Here is a 15,220-nt window from a genome sequence, read left to right on the forward strand (position 1 = left end):
GAATCCTAATTCCCAATTTCACAAAACTAACCTAATAAATGAACTCTATAATGTAAATAAAAAAATAAATGTAATAAAAATGAATAACCTTCCATTCCATTTGGACCAAATCCAAACCGTATCAACGTACGTTTGTATAAATATGTTGTATGTGTATGTTCTTTTCTTTTCTTTTCTTTTTTGACCGAGTAAGTTTAATCTATCCTTGCCGATTCCTCTAATGATGATAATGTTGTTGTCCAAATAAATAAATGTTAAAAATATAATGAAAGCCTTTCTTTCTTTCTTTCCTTTGAAATAAATAAAAAATATCACAAAAAATAATAATAGTATACCGAAATAAAATGTATGAGGTGTCTCCTTATAAATATTGTTTAAAATGAATATCATTCAACCATCCCACTTTCTCAAAGGCAGCGTATAATCTCGAAGCTTTATTAACATCGATTCTACATGCCTTTTGGGCATCAGTTCTTCTGAATTGTTTACCTTGTTTCAATCTATCCACTTTTTCAAAAAAGAATCTTCTCTTTGAATCCAAATATACTGCCACGGGTAATCTTAAAATCGAAGCTAAATTTAATTCAGCAGGATGTAATTTGGATTTATTTGGATCTTGAGATAAATCCATAGGTTGACCTTTCCATTCAATCTTTAAAGCACGATTATTATTAGTGGGTAAGGTTTCAAATGCATCAGGTGAGAAATCAGGAATACTTTCATCAATCAACATTTGCTGTTGTAAAGCAATGGATGGAGATGGATTGTTTGATTCTCGTTTAGGAGTGGATGGAGTAGTTGGTCTTTTTCTCTTTTGAGGAGGTGGAGTCATAGGTAATTCTTCAAAATAATCGGATGAATCACTATTAGTACTCTTGTTCTTAATGATTCTTCTCGTTCTAATTCTTTCAAATGTAGATTCCGTAGCGGAATTATTCCCATTGTTATTATTATTGTCATTATCACTATATTCATTCAATTTCCTCTTGATATATTTTCTTGGAGGGATATAAATATCAGTTTGACCATTAGAGATTAAATTATATTTATTAATAAAATTCAATTGTTTAGATTTATAATCTTCATTAATAGTATTAGTATTGAAAGCATCGATAGTTAATTTATAATCTTTAAAGTTCTCAATTTTGAATTCTTGATTAGAATTGATTAAATATGATTTTTCTTCAACGGTAATAATTGGTTTGATAGTGTTTAAAGTGACATTTCTTTGATATGGAGAAATTGGAGGTGATAAAATAGTTGAATCTTGATTATTAGTTGAGCTAGTACCAATATTTTCCGATTGATGTTGTTGTTCTTTGGTGGGTGGCACGGGAGTAGGGGTGAAGTAAGGTTTGGTATAATAATTGGAAGTGGTTGGAATCACCACTTTTGGTTGATATAATTCATTAGTATTTGGGTTTGACATTTTTAAATTTCTAGTATTTGATTGATTTGATAAATTATTTGGAGTTAAACAGCCCGTTAAATCTCTGGAACTAACAGTAGTAGATGAGATGGGATGATATAATAAGGACATGGGTTGAGGTGGGGATGTGTATAATATATATTCTTCTTTGTTTCTTCTTGGTGTTGTTATTCTTGCTGATTAATTAAATAATTAATGGGGTATTATACTTTCTTAAGAGGTAATTTTTATGTCTGCTTAAAAAAATGAGTACAGTGTTTTTTTTGTGTGCAAAAAAAATGAATTATTAAAGGCTAAAGGTGATTACTATTCAATTGATGGAATTGATGATATCTAGATGGTTTAAACTAAGGAATGGAATAACAATTGATGACAATTGATGATAATTACAAGAAAGAAAGGTATAAAATTTTTATTTATAATCAAAAAAAGGTGATATTTGGTTTTATATATTTAGATTTAAAATTTTACATAAAAAAAAAATTTTTTTTTTTTTTTTTAATTTTTTTTATTTTTTTTTTTTTATTTCCTCTTAACTGTGTCATTTCTTTTTTTTGTTTAGTACTTAACTATGGGTCCTGCAGATAAAATCATCTCAACCAAAATAAAAAAAAGAAATTCACAAAAAAGAAATTTTCTCTTGTGTGCAGGTCATTTAATTGGTAGTATAAACAGAGAAAAGATGAATGACTGACTGACTGACTGATCATTCACTCTAAATTTAGGTAGGATTAAATTGTACGATATAGAATGGTCTAGAAGAAGTTGGACCAGTGTATAATTAGGATGATATGGAGTGACTAATCTAGTTAGTCATTGGTTGGTTAGTTGTCTTGTTGTTGTTGTTGTTGTTGTTTGCTATACTCTTCTACTGCTGTTTAACTGAAAGCGATAAGATAAATAAATAAAAATAAAAAATTTCTTTTTCAAATTCATACAAAAATGGAAATGGAATAACAACAACAATAACAACAACAACATTTAACTTGAAATTATGAAACATCTAGTTCCGTTAGATAGTTATACCGATAATCATACATAACAAGTAACAAGTAACAGATAACAACAATCAGTTGTTGTTCTGATCTACTGATGACTTGTTGTGACTCTCCCCACAACTTCTGTTTAATCACCTTCTTTTTTTTTAATTTATAGTCACAAAGCAAACAAAAAATAACCGTTACAAAACAACTTAACTTAACTTAACTTAACTGAGAGAGGGAAAATAACATATGATTTCTTATATCTTACGTCTTACTTTACTAATACTTTACGTATATCTTTACTACTAGTGGTTAAGTATCCGTTCCATAACAGTAATATTATCCGAATTAAGTAAAAATATTTAAAAAAAGAAAAGAAATCATCATCTGAAATAAACAGAAACAGAAACCAAAAAAAAAAAAGAAAAAGAAAAAAAAAAAAAACTTTTTCTTCTTGTGACATTATGCAGGAATGTCCTGCACACTGTTTCAGCCTTTCCAACCGCTTTCTCTCTCTCTCTCTCTCTCTATAACTCATACGAATTGAATTGAATTGACAGGCGGGATTGACTTGACTTAACTTTGACTTATTCCAACAGTGGGATTTGAAAATAGGTGGATATAATGGATAAAGGCGTTCATACCTTGCGTCATGAGATAATCTTTATTATTTCCTAATCCATCATATACTCACTTCACTTCACTTCTTCTTCCTTCGCTTATCTTAATTTTCAATCTTAGCTCACTCAAAATGAGTGGATCATATTTTGCTTAATGTACGTTAATGTCAGTTACGAATATAGCTATCCTATTCTATTCTATCTTATTATTATTAAATCATTTCATTTCTTGGACTTTCATTATTTTATAATGAGTCTTATTGTATGATTAAATAATATCGATATGTACACTTGATCATCTAGTCTATGGTTGTCCTTTTCCTTATTAATTCTCTTTCTTTCTTTCTTGGCTTGACCTTTTATCGTGTACTCCCTTCGTAATAATGGATATGTTACTCCTTATGGAAGGAATTCCCCCTGTTGGATCATGTTATCATACTTTCCAACCACGTATATCGTATTATACCCCCCACTCTCCACTCTTTCACTTACAATATATTAGTGCTTAACTTATTCTACACTAACCTTAATGTATGTAATTATATCTTGTTACTTTTTGGGTCTATCCCTGCATATAACTCACCTCATTAAAAAAAATTTAACTTTTAAAAAAAAAATTCATAAGCTGTACAGACCTCAGACAAGTATACCCACATCACATCAATAATTATCAATACGGGATGATAAATTTCTCAGGTAAATTATGTCTTGCTCCCATGGTTCGGAGTGGAGAACTACCGATGAGATTAGCTACTCTTCGAAATGGGGCAGATATAGTATGGACACCAGAATTAGTGGATAAGAAATTAATTCAAACTACTCGAATCATAAATTCTCAACTTAATACTATTGATTATATTTATAATGATCCTCAAAATGTCCGTCATAAGCAATCTGTCGTGTTCAGAACTCTCCCCAATGAAGAACAAGGTAAATTGATCTTACAATTAGGTAGTGCTGATCCTGAATTAGCCGTCAAAGCAAGTTTAAAAGTGATTCATGATGTAGATGGAATTGATTTAAATTGTGGATGTCCTAAGAATTTCTCCATTCATTCCGGAATGGGTGCTGCTTTATTATCTACTCCTGATTTATTATGTTCAATCTTACGAGATTTAGTAGAGAAAGTAGGTAAACCATTTCAAAAATCCATCAGTTGTAAAATCCGTTTATTAGATGATTATGAAACCACAAGATCTCTCATTGAAAGAATATGTCAAACCGGGATTAATAATTTAACCATCCATTGTCGTCAACGACAAATGAGAAACCGTCAAGATATAATCTGGAATTACTTACCCAAACTCATCCCTTACATTCAATCACAAGGAATATCAGTGATCATCAATGGAGGTTTATTATCATATCAAGATTTCAAACATTTACAAACCACATTACAAAATGATCGAATCGGAGGAATGATTGCTGAATCGGCCGAAACCAATTATTCCGTGTTTAATAAACATGGTCCTTCATTCCAATATAAAAATGTATGTCAGTTTTTTAACATTTGTAAATTGATGAATCAAGATGGATTTCCTAATACGAAATATATGATTTTAAATCAAGTCCCAGGAAAATCTCCTTATTATGCTAAGATTGCTAAATGTAAGACCTATGATGCTATGGAGGAATTATTACAGGAGGATGAATTAAAGGAGGATAAATTTTTTTCGAAAATTTTCATAAGGGATTTAACCATGACTAAATTTTATAAAGATAGTAAAGAATTTGATGAGTATTTAAAGGAGAGGAAATCAAGATGGGAACCATTGATTAAGTCTTATGAGGATTCTGAAACTGTGATTGAACCAGTGGTGATTGATCCGAGAAATGGAGGTGGTGGTGGTGATCAGAAAAAGAGTAAAAAGAGAAGAAATGATGATGTCAAGGTTGAACTTAATGGGAAAGATATGGGATCAATGTTTAAAAAGAGTAGGATTAGTGAAAGTACCACATCTGTCAATGTATGAACTGATCCCATCAACAAGATTAGGAACATATAGATTAATAGACTTTAAAAATTATGTATATATTATATTAAAAAAAAGGCGTATGGAAAAAATAATACTAATGATTAAATAGAAAGGATTTATGTACAGATAAATTAACGTATATATCAAGAGAGAAGAAGAAAGATCACAACAATAATCTAATATTGTAAGTATCTTTTTGCACCACACCAAATTCCTGCTGCCCCAGTAGCTAATACTGAAGAAATAAACATTGGTTTTATTCCAGCACTACTTCTAAATAATGCTCCTGCTAAAGCACCAGCACCTAAGGAATTGAAATCATCATGTTTACCTCTTATAGCATCCAATGTACTATCGATGATATTATAAGTCATAGCAATAACCCCACTTGAATTACCTAAAAATGGACCTCTTTTGGTAATATGATTTAAAATAGTATTTAATTGTAATTTAGCTGGTGCCCCCTTTGGAATATTTTTAAATCCTTCTTGAGCTCCATAAAGTCCTCCAAATCCTAATCCTAAAAGATAAACAGCTCCAGTTCCATAACATAAATCATCACTCCAACTTCTGGATGGGATTATCCCTTGTGATCCTTCAACGTTATTCAATTGTTCATCCTCTAAATCTAAATATTCAATCCCCTTGTCTAACCCAGCTAAAGGGTGTAATCTGGCAGAATCGAATAATCCCGGGGTTTTTAATATATTTGAAACATCAGTCACTTGAGCAGGATCAAATCCAAGTGATTGTTTTAAACTGTCATTATTATTATTGTCATTAGTACTAGATGTTGATGCAGGTGTGGTAGAGCTGGCTGATGAGGAACTTCCAAATAACCAAGACATAGACATGATGTGTGATGTGTTTATATGTATGTATATGATATTATTATTATTATGTTGATGGTAATCAATTTAAGTTAGAGTTGAGATGGCAATATATCCTCGATGAATAGAATGAGCATGCAATATATGGATATATATGAAATCTATGAATTATCCTTCTTCAAACCCACTATGATGAATATCCTCTCCTTATACCAAGATGATGAAGGGGAGTCAAATACTAAATAGTAATAATTATCCAATATATATCTTTTTGGGATAAGTGAAAAATCTTTACCGTTCAAATTTTTTTTTTATTTTTTATTTTCTTTTGGTGAATGATTGATCTTTTTTTACAGGTTATGATGAGGTAACTTGTAAATTAAGATATTTACAGGTTAAGTGTTATTTACAGGTTATTTCCAAAAGGTCTTATGAGCTCTTTAGTCAGTCATGTGAGTTAGAGTTGATTTGAAATTTATTAGTTATTCATTTAACTACTTTTTATTTTGTTCAATCGGAAACTGTAGTACTTTCATGAACCATTATTAACAGTAGGTTTCTATTGGCTCTTTTCATTACTATTATAGTCCGTATTAACTTAATAGTTAAAATTATAGTATAATTTCCTGCATATAGCCCATTTTAACCAAAAATGGATAAATTAAAAAAAAAGGGAATTTTATCAAATGAAGTATGAATTAATCAGTTTAAAAGCTTAGGTTTGAACCTCATGTTTGTATAAGTGAAAGAGGTCATTATTCGTGTAGGTTCAGTTCAATACAAGAGTCATTACCAATCGTAAAAGTATCCCACACAGCATTAACTATCAGTTTCAATCAGTCATTCTTTACATCATTCCATATTATCCATCCCATATAAACCGATTCCATATAGATTTATCATTTCATATCATATCATGAGTAGTTCAGAGATAGTATATCCTATAACACCATTACCAACTTCAAGCTCAAGTAAAACACTCACGTTAATCAATGACCAAGATCAAGAGGATTTACAACATGACATATATCAAAAATATAATAATAATCCGGTATTAATAACGTATCATCCTCAAATCCAATATGTACCACCTTTGAATTTCTCTCTTGTTGAAGATAGAATATATCGAAGTGGATTCCCCATGCCGATAAATTATCCATTTTTAGAACAATTAGGATTGAAAACTATTATATACTTGGGAGATTTAGGTCATGAGAAACCAAAGAAAGAAAAGAAGAAAGATGGTAATAGTGATAAAGATAAATCTAAATCTAAATCTAAATCAAAGGATAAAGATAAAGGTACAGGAGATATTTATGCTAATTATTTACAATGGATATCCACTACTGATATTCAATTTCATAATTTATTAATTGAATCATCTCAAGAACCATTTAATAAACCAGAAGAACATAGACAAGCTCAAGAATCATTGACGAAAGCGTTACAACTCCTCTTAAATAAGAATTGTTTCCCTATATTGATTCATTCCAATAAGGGGAAACATCGGACAGGATTATTAGTTGGATTAATGAGAAAATTATTACAAGGTTGGTGTATGAGTGGGATATTTGAAGAATATGAAAAATTCGCTATGGGGAAATCTGATTTTGATTTGGAATTTATTGAATTATGGCAACCTGAATTATGGATTAATGATGATTTAAAACCTGATTTCGTAAGAATATGACAACATAGTTTATATATATATATTTAATAAACATTACAGAAAAATCAAACCTATAAAATCAACATCTTCTCCTTCTTCTACATACTATTTTTCAATTCTCTTAATTTAGTCATCACATCAGTTGATGTAGTATATCCAGTTTTCTTTTGTACGATTGGATCATGTAATCTCATAAATGGATTAAATTCTAATTCATCACCAATGGTGAACACACCAGTAGTATATTCATTTTCATTAGCGAATTTTTCTAATTTCTTTATAGCATCATTATTTAAAATAGTTTTGGAGAATTTAACATTTGAAGCAGTATATTCATGACCTGAATATACTTTAGTTTCTTTAGGTAATTTCCCTAAGATATGATTTAAAGCTTGATCCATTTCTTCCCCTGTACCTTCAAAAAATCTCCCACATCCACTAGTGAAAAGTGTATCACCAGTAAATACAGCTTTATCTTTAGTTTTAGAATCAACTACATAATAACATATCGAATCTTGAGTATGACATGGAGTATGTAACGCCGTAATGGATAAATCATCTCCTAAATCAATCACTTCTTTATGAGATGGCGTATATGAAACATGAGCAGCATCTTTACCGGCTATAATAGGTAAATCAGGATATTTCCCATGCCAATCTTTATTACCACCAGCATGATCATAATGATGATGAGTATTCACAATCGCTTTCAATTCAAAATTAGGTTTATGTAATTTGATATAATCAGTGACTTCTTCAGGTTCAGCAGCATCGATCAACCATGCGTGTTTGGTAGGTGTATCAATCAATAAGTAAGCATAATTATTGCCACTTCCCCATCTCATAGGAATCGATTCAATATGCATATTGGTAACGAATGTTTTAATAATTGATGATGTTTTCAAATTTCTTAACCCTGGTTTAACAATTGAATTATACAAGATCATTCACTGTTGATGTATGTATATATATATGATGTTGAAACACAATTGATCAATTGCAATGGCGTAAATTGCTTTGTTGATAATTCATAATTACTAATTACTAATTACACAAACCAACCCCTCAAAAAAAATTGACAGTTCCGTATATTTGTATGTCGTGAGATTTTTATTATCGGAGTAGATACCGGAACATACCGATGATAAATAAACTAAACCAAATTAGCTAAAACAAATAGTACATTAAAATCGTATATAAATTAAATAATTATAGAATCAATTGAGATTTGGAAGGAGGGGGTTGGTTTTGAAATAGAGATCGTTACTTATTTACTTACCATTTTTTTAAGTATCCCATTTCTTGGCTTGCATACCTTCTGGTGGACTAGTTTCAAATTCTTTATCCTTAGCTTCCTTCCAATTGGTAGTCAAGACGGTCCCATTGGATTGGACATATGATTTCATCATGGCTCTCTTGGTATCATCGTCTACATCTTTATACAAATCAGTAAAAAAACTCATATCGTTCTTTTCTTCTTCCACATCATCAACCGCAAAGTTGGACCAATTGATGGCTTTCTTAGATGAGGTTGGGTAAGTTAAAGCAGCATTCTTAACATCACTAGTGGTAGTGGATGATTCAGATGAAGTAATAACTGTAGTGTCATCTTGTCCTGACCCTTCTAAAGTTGGCCATTTCTTAGCAACCTTCTTCACTAATTTAACTTCTAATTTAGTTCCATAAACTTTATATGATGATTTGGTTTCATCAATTTCAGCATATAATGGATCTAAATTATAACTATATTCAGAACTTGAAACAGTAGGGAATGAAACTTGAACGGAACGAGAATCAAATTCAATATGTAATTTATCTTCATTAACTCCCTTGGCGAAAATAGTAACGATAACGGTATCATTGGTTTGATACCAATCTTCTCTGATTTTGATTTTTAATGGAGCTTGTTGGTTAATAACATCAATACTGGTGGATGGTTTGTCGGTAATGGGTTTAACAATTGGATCAGATGTGATGGTGGTGGTTGGTAATGGTACAATCTTGGATTCTTTTTCAGGTTCTTCTTCTTCAATACTTTTAATCACAGCAAATCCATCTTCTTCCTCTTCATCATTAACTTCTACGAGTTGAGGATTCTTCTTTAATTCCATTTCAAATTTAGCTTTCCAAATCAGATAGGTTGGATCAGTACCATTCAAAGCTATAGCCTTATTAATATGACTTACAGCTAATTTATAATTCTTTTCCAAATAATAAATATTAGCTAATCTGAAATAACATAACCCAATATCATTTCTTCTTCCCTTTTCTTGTGCAGTAGTATAAGCAGCTGAAATATCTTTAGTAGCAGCTTCATAATTTTTTAATTTGGTATAAGCATTAGCTCTATTAAGTAATGCTTGAAAAGCAGTAGGATTCTCTTTTAAAGCTGATGTGAAATGGCCAATGGCTCCAAGATAATCCCTTTCAGCCAAGGCTTTTTCTCCACTTTTAATATCACTTCCAACAGTCATGGTTTTGATAATTGTTATGAAGAGAAAGTGATATTTGAATGAATTGAAATATGAATGGATCAGTCCCCAATTTATACTCTTTGACCTTAAATTTAGAATTTCCACGAAATCATTTTTTTTTTTTGCCTGTTATGCTCTTTCTAGAATTTTTTTACGCGTGCGTGGTAGCACCTACAAGTATATTACTGCACAAGATCTTTGTTATACTATGTACATTTATCTATAAATTTCCTTAGTTTTATAGAAATTTGTTATGCTAAATCGTTCTATTCTACCAGAACTTATCCCAGAGTGTTTGCTTATTATTTCCTGATCTATTTTCAATATTAGGTAAACAAATCCATAAGATTACCATCGATGTGTAAAGGGCAATGAAAACAGGTAACACTACAAATGTACCAACCTTTTCTGATAATAACCCTACTAAGAATGGGAATAATGCTCCTCCTGATGATCCAAAGGCTGTCATGATAGTTAATGATATGACTTGGATCTTACGGGGTAATAACCGTTCCAGAGCAGTGTAAGCAATTAATAACGTATAGTTTGGACCTATGAATATACCTGCGATAGCAACGAGAACAGCTTCAGCAAATATATTGTCAATGGCCCATACTAATGCCATTAATATAATGGCAATTAGGGATACAATAATAACACTTCTTCTACCTCCAACATGTACATGTAATGGACGAGCTAAAAGTAATCTACCAATAGTCAATCCACCCCAAAACCCGGAAGCTGCATAACCCACTGTATTTGGATTACCATGACGATAATCTAATAAAAATGAAACAATCCAACCCGCTATAGAGACTTCTGAACCTTGATAAAATAAGCAGAAAAATGCAATTAACCATGTAACTCTATTTCTTAATGCATCAGCCATTAGACTCATATCATTAGATTTACGAACGGGATCATCTGTGGTTTCTGAACTTCCAATTTGTTCTAATTCTATAGCTGCCATATTACCATCATTATTATTGTTATTGCTTTCATCAATATCCCATGGTTTTAAATCTTCATCAGCACCTTCAAATGTCCAGAAGAACGAAGCACAACTTGTAATCATTAATCCTAATAAGATTAAATAAAAGTAATGCCATGGAACTCCATGACTTACCATTAATGTTCCAAGTAATGGAGAAATTGTAGCTCCTATACCATAAAATCCATGAAAGAATGATAAATATTTAGATGCTTTTTCAAGTCTTGCAATGAATACATTACTTTGAGATAATACAATTGCCACTCCGGCTCCACCAAAGAAGAATCCAATTACAACTACTGGAAACACAGTTCCACTGGAAACTATTGCATACATAATGCTACTTAAAAAACAACCAAATGTCATTGACATTCGTTTACCTAACCAAGGCTGAATCTTATGAGATAATGCTGCCACCACAATAAATCCCATTGCATTACTAATCCAAATACATGAAGTAACAGCGTAATTCGTACCATAATATTTCTCAATATGGGGTAATAATGCCCCAGGAGCAGCATCACTGAATCCAACATTAAAGCACCATAATACACAAACCACTAATCTGGCAAAGTTTTTAGGAGGATTATAGATGGACATCTTCCCCAATGGAGATTGTTGATCTGGAAGTACTTCGATTATCCCCACTTCTTCATTGACCATATGTCTAATCTCTGCACTCGATTGAATAGTAGCCAATGGTGGCCTACTACTCACCACTGTCACATTGAATGATTCTGCCTTTGTTTGGGTCTGTACCCCGACTTGGGTACTACCTTGTGAGGTTATTGAATTAGGCATGGACTCAATGAACCAAAGAAGAAGAATTACATTCACAGGCGGGAGGTTATGGGAATCAAATTGAATTTTGATGAATAATAAAAATGCGGAGTTCTTTGGTGTATTACCGTTTGTGGAGGAACGACTTCATTTTTCCGAGCAATTTGAATCTATACCAATTTGGAAGTGCTACCGTTAAACAGTATATCTACAACTATAACTATAATTACAAAGATATAGGAACCCCACAGACGTGTTACTTTTGATGACTTATATTTACGACTAATATACAGGTGATATGCTATGAAAAAATTATATGTACTTCATAAGTTAATTTATACATCTCCAGCAGCTTGAACTAAATCTAAAAACTTTTCTTTTGATATTTCATTCATTAATTCTTCCTTTTTAGTTTTACCCACTTTTTCTTTACTTATTTCTTGATTAGTTCTAATTTGAGTTGATAACACAGCATTAAATAATCTAACAACCCCCTTTTGAGCAACTTTCTTTAATTTCTTTTCATGTTCCAAGACTTCTCTAACTTTTTCAGGTTCATTGGCAGATGGTAATAAATTTCTAACTCTGAATTGATCTTGTAATTGTTTCTTTTCATTTAATAAGGCACTCTTGGCTTTATTTTCAAGTTTATCAGATTCTAATTTTTTTAAAGTTATTTTATTTCTAGCCAATATTGGATCTTTCCTATTATGAGCTTTTAATTTAGAACCAATAATAGCAGTGAAAGCATTAGCAAATGATGCAGAACCATCATCTAAGTTCTTTTTCTTTTTCAATTTAGGAATAGAATCATCTTCATCATCATCATCATCATCTTCATCACTGTCTGCTTCAGATGATGATACATCTGCGACATCGACTTCATCATTTGACCCGAGATCTTCATCGTCATCTTCTTCTATTTCTTCATCGTCGTCTTCTTCTTCAACATCATCTTGTTCTTCTTCCTCCTCTTCTTCAGACTCTTCTTCTTGTATGGTTACTTTAGCCTTCGTTATAGGAGCAGCCTTTCCTTTTGTTGAATGGTTCAACTTTTGTTTCTTAAGAGCCACTACCATCGTGTCTATGTATATTCTAATTATAACTAGTTAGATAGATACTTAAATCAAGCTATTATATACTAAATCAAATATATATTTAACCATCTCATCTAAAGACTCTAACTTACAAAAAAAAATTATTCAATATACAGGAACAGCAATAAAATGTCTCGTTCAAACAATGTCGCAATGTTTTGATGCGACATGGTTGCGCAGAAATGAAAACATACCGATTCAGAACTGTTTACAAATTGCAATATGATTGTAACAGATATAAGGTCAATCAATTATCATTCAGAGTAAGGTAGGATGCTGGTCAATCGTTCTGTCCTTGGGAGTTCATCCCCTCTGAACCTTAACAGATCAAAAACTCATAACTATGAAGATGAAAAACCACCAGCTAAAAGACTAAAGAAAATCTCAGATAGCATTGATTCAATGTCCAAATACTCCCAATTTAATGATTTTGAAGATACTGCTATCTTAAGGAAACGAGAAGTTATAAGTGATAGAAGACAGAGACTTTCGGATTTGAGATCAAAAGTATCGACTCTCATAACAAAAAAGGAAGAACATGAGTTAAACCATTATGAATTGGATGAAAAGTATTCTAGTCTAAAGAAGGAACTTAACTTGGTTGAAAGCCAACTTGAAGAAATGAAAGAGTTAGAATATTCATCTTTACAAAGACTTCATGAGAAATTAAGCATGGAAAAGAAGTCTGCTCAAGTAGATCATAATAATAGGGTAAATGAGATTAAAGAAAAATATACTGCAGAAGCAGAGGCGATTATAACTAAAGGTGAACAGGAATATAGACAGAAATTGAATTCAATGGTACAACAATTGAATGATACAAAGAATGCTATTAAACTAGAAGATCAAGAACTGAATCGAAAGTTAATAAAACTTAAAGAGGAATATCATAAGAAACATATACAACAAAATATGAAGTTGGATGACAGTATACGATCTTTCAAAGATGAGTTACTTAATAAAGAAATCGAAAGAGAAAGTAAAACTAAAGAATTGAAGAGTTCTGAAACCTTATTGGAGCAAGACTTACTGAATTCGAAAGTTAGACTCACTTCATTATTCCTGCAATTGGAAGCTAAATTTGCTGCTAAGGAATCTGAGGTTACCTTATTGGAGAATAATATCATTAATAAAAAGTCTCAAATTGATGAGATAAAAACTGGCATACTGAATAAGTCCAACAGAATCAAGGAGTATAATTTACAAGTTCAACGAATTAATGAATCTCTTTCTAATTATGAACATAGAAGGAGAAACTTGCATAACAGATTACAGGAACTAAAGGGAAATATCCGTGTCTTCTGTCGTATAAGGCCGATTCAAGACAAGTTAGAACAACTTTCTAATATTGAAGTTACTGAAGATGAAATTAATGAAAATTCAAATCAAGAATTAACCATTTCAAATGGACAAGATATGGAGTCAAACTCATATAGTTTAGTGAAATCAAATGGTAATTCTTACACATTTCAATTTGATAAAGTATTCAATTCCAGATCGCATAATCCAATAATATTTGAAGAAATTTCACAATTGATTCAATCTTCATTGGATGGTTATAACGTATGTGTGTTTGCATATGGTCAAACTGGTTCAGGAAAAACTTATACAATGTCACATCCCCAAGATGGAATGATCCCATTATCGCTTGGTAAAATATTTTCAGATATTGAGGAGTTGAAGTCTAAGGGTTGGGAATATACTGTTCGGGGTCAATTTATTGAAATATATAATGAGAATATAGTCGATTTGTTAGCTCCAAGTGATGCCAATTTAAAATATGAAATCAAACATGATGATATTGAAGCGAAAACGACAGTTACTAATATCCATACCATTCAGATAACTTCTGAAGCACATGCTAATAGTATTTTGAGTAAAGCCACTAACAATAGATCAACTGCATTCACTAAATCCAATGATAGATCATCTAGATCACATCTTATATTCATATTTAAATTACATGGTGTTAACGCTGAAAAGCAAATCACTTCAGAGGGTACTTTGAATTTAATTGATTTAGCTGGATCAGAAAGATTAGTTGCTTCTCAAGCTAAAGGTGATAGATTGAAAGAAACTCAAGCCATTAATAAATCTTTATCATGCTTGGGTGATGTTATTTATTCATTAGGTCAAAAACAAAATAACAAAGGTCAACATATCCCTTATAGAAATTCAAAGTTAACCTATCTCTTAAAACATAGCTTGGGTGGTAATTCTAAAACTTTAATGTTTGTTAATATTTCCCCATCCCAAAAGAATTTCAGCGAAACAGTTAACTCTCTTCGATTCGCAACTAAGGTCAACAGTACAAAATTACAACAAAGTAGACCAAGTTCAAGATAAAATATTAAATTAGTATTTACAAAAG

The 15,220-nt window shown here is 31.3% G+C and overlaps 9 protein-coding genes across 9 annotated transcripts; 3 read left to right on the plus strand and 6 right to left on the minus strand. All coding sequences in view use genetic code 12, as the record gives it.

The window, feature by feature from the left end:
• Positions 1 to 244: 244 nt before the first annotated feature.
• DFJ63DRAFT_22342 (uncharacterized protein) lies at positions 245 to 1,871 on the minus strand. The gene is made up of 2 exons (XM_064904211.1): positions 311 to 1,871; positions 245 to 253 (listed from the first exon to the last, which is right to left on the minus strand). Exon 1 carries the CDS (start codon positions 1,538 to 1,540, stop codon positions 362 to 364), a length of 1,179 nt encoding a protein of 392 aa, XP_064764722.1. The 5' UTR covers positions 1,541 to 1,871; the 3' UTR covers positions 245 to 253; positions 311 to 361.
• Positions 1,872 to 3,331: 1,460 nt separating this feature from the next.
• SMM1 (Smm1p) lies at positions 3,332 to 5,205 on the plus strand. The gene has a single exon (XM_064904215.1). It carries the CDS (start codon positions 3,713 to 3,715, stop codon positions 5,003 to 5,005), a length of 1,293 nt encoding a protein of 430 aa, XP_064764723.1. The 5' UTR covers positions 3,332 to 3,712; the 3' UTR covers positions 5,006 to 5,205.
• On the minus strand, positions 5,095 to 6,308 carry TIM23 (protein transporter). The gene has a single exon (XM_064904214.1). The coding sequence runs from the start codon at positions 5,860 to 5,862 to the stop codon at positions 5,185 to 5,187; it is 678 nt and encodes a 225-aa protein (XP_064764724.1). The 5' UTR covers positions 5,863 to 6,308; the 3' UTR covers positions 5,095 to 5,184.
• Positions 6,309 to 6,754: 446 nt separating this feature from the next.
• Positions 6,755 to 7,528, plus strand: DFJ63DRAFT_283385 (uncharacterized protein; the record flags this gene model as incomplete). Its single annotated transcript, XM_064904716.1, has 2 exons — positions 6,755 to 7,046; positions 7,149 to 7,528. The coding sequence occupies 2 exons, from the start codon at positions 6,755 to 6,757 to the stop codon at positions 7,526 to 7,528; spliced, it is 672 nt and encodes a 223-aa protein (XP_064764725.1).
• A 77-nt stretch (positions 7,529 to 7,605) lies between these two features.
• Positions 7,606 to 8,373, minus strand: GLO2 (hydroxyacylglutathione hydrolase; the record flags this gene model as incomplete). The annotated part of the gene is made up of 1 exon (XM_064907353.1): positions 7,606 to 8,373. One exon carries the CDS (start codon positions 8,371 to 8,373, stop codon positions 7,606 to 7,608), a length of 768 nt encoding a protein of 255 aa, XP_064764726.1.
• Positions 8,374 to 8,623: 250 nt separating this feature from the next.
• SGT1 (co-chaperone) lies at positions 8,624 to 10,116 on the minus strand. The gene has a single exon (XM_064904213.1). The coding sequence runs from the start codon at positions 9,979 to 9,981 to the stop codon at positions 8,794 to 8,796; it is 1,188 nt and encodes a 395-aa protein (XP_064764727.1). The 5' UTR covers positions 9,982 to 10,116; the 3' UTR covers positions 8,624 to 8,793.
• DFJ63DRAFT_22372 (uncharacterized protein) lies at positions 10,117 to 12,008 on the minus strand. Its single transcript, XM_064904212.1, has one exon. It carries the CDS (start codon positions 11,771 to 11,773, stop codon positions 10,253 to 10,255), a length of 1,521 nt encoding a protein of 506 aa, XP_064764728.1. The 5' UTR covers positions 11,774 to 12,008; the 3' UTR covers positions 10,117 to 10,252.
• RRP15 (Rrp15p) lies at positions 12,008 to 12,880 on the minus strand. Its single transcript, XM_064907622.1, has one exon. It carries the CDS (start codon positions 12,829 to 12,831, stop codon positions 12,088 to 12,090), a length of 744 nt encoding a protein of 247 aa, XP_064764729.1. The 5' UTR covers positions 12,832 to 12,880; the 3' UTR covers positions 12,008 to 12,087.
• Positions 12,881 to 13,914: 1,034 nt separating this feature from the next.
• Positions 13,915 to 15,168, plus strand: KAR3 (Kar3p; the record flags this gene model as incomplete). The annotated part of the gene is made up of 1 exon (XM_064904605.1): positions 13,915 to 15,168. A coding segment is annotated over one exon (1,254 nt), but the record flags the coding sequence as incomplete, so codon positions are not given.
• Positions 15,169 to 15,220: the final 52 nt, after the last annotated feature.

This window comes from Scheffersomyces coipomensis, assembly GCF_036884675.1.
Source record: "Scheffersomyces coipomensis strain NRRL Y-17651 chromosome Unknown DFJ63scaffold_1, whole genome shotgun sequence".
Taxonomy (NCBI): domain Eukaryota; kingdom Fungi; phylum Ascomycota; class Pichiomycetes; order Serinales; family Debaryomycetaceae; genus Scheffersomyces; species Scheffersomyces coipomensis.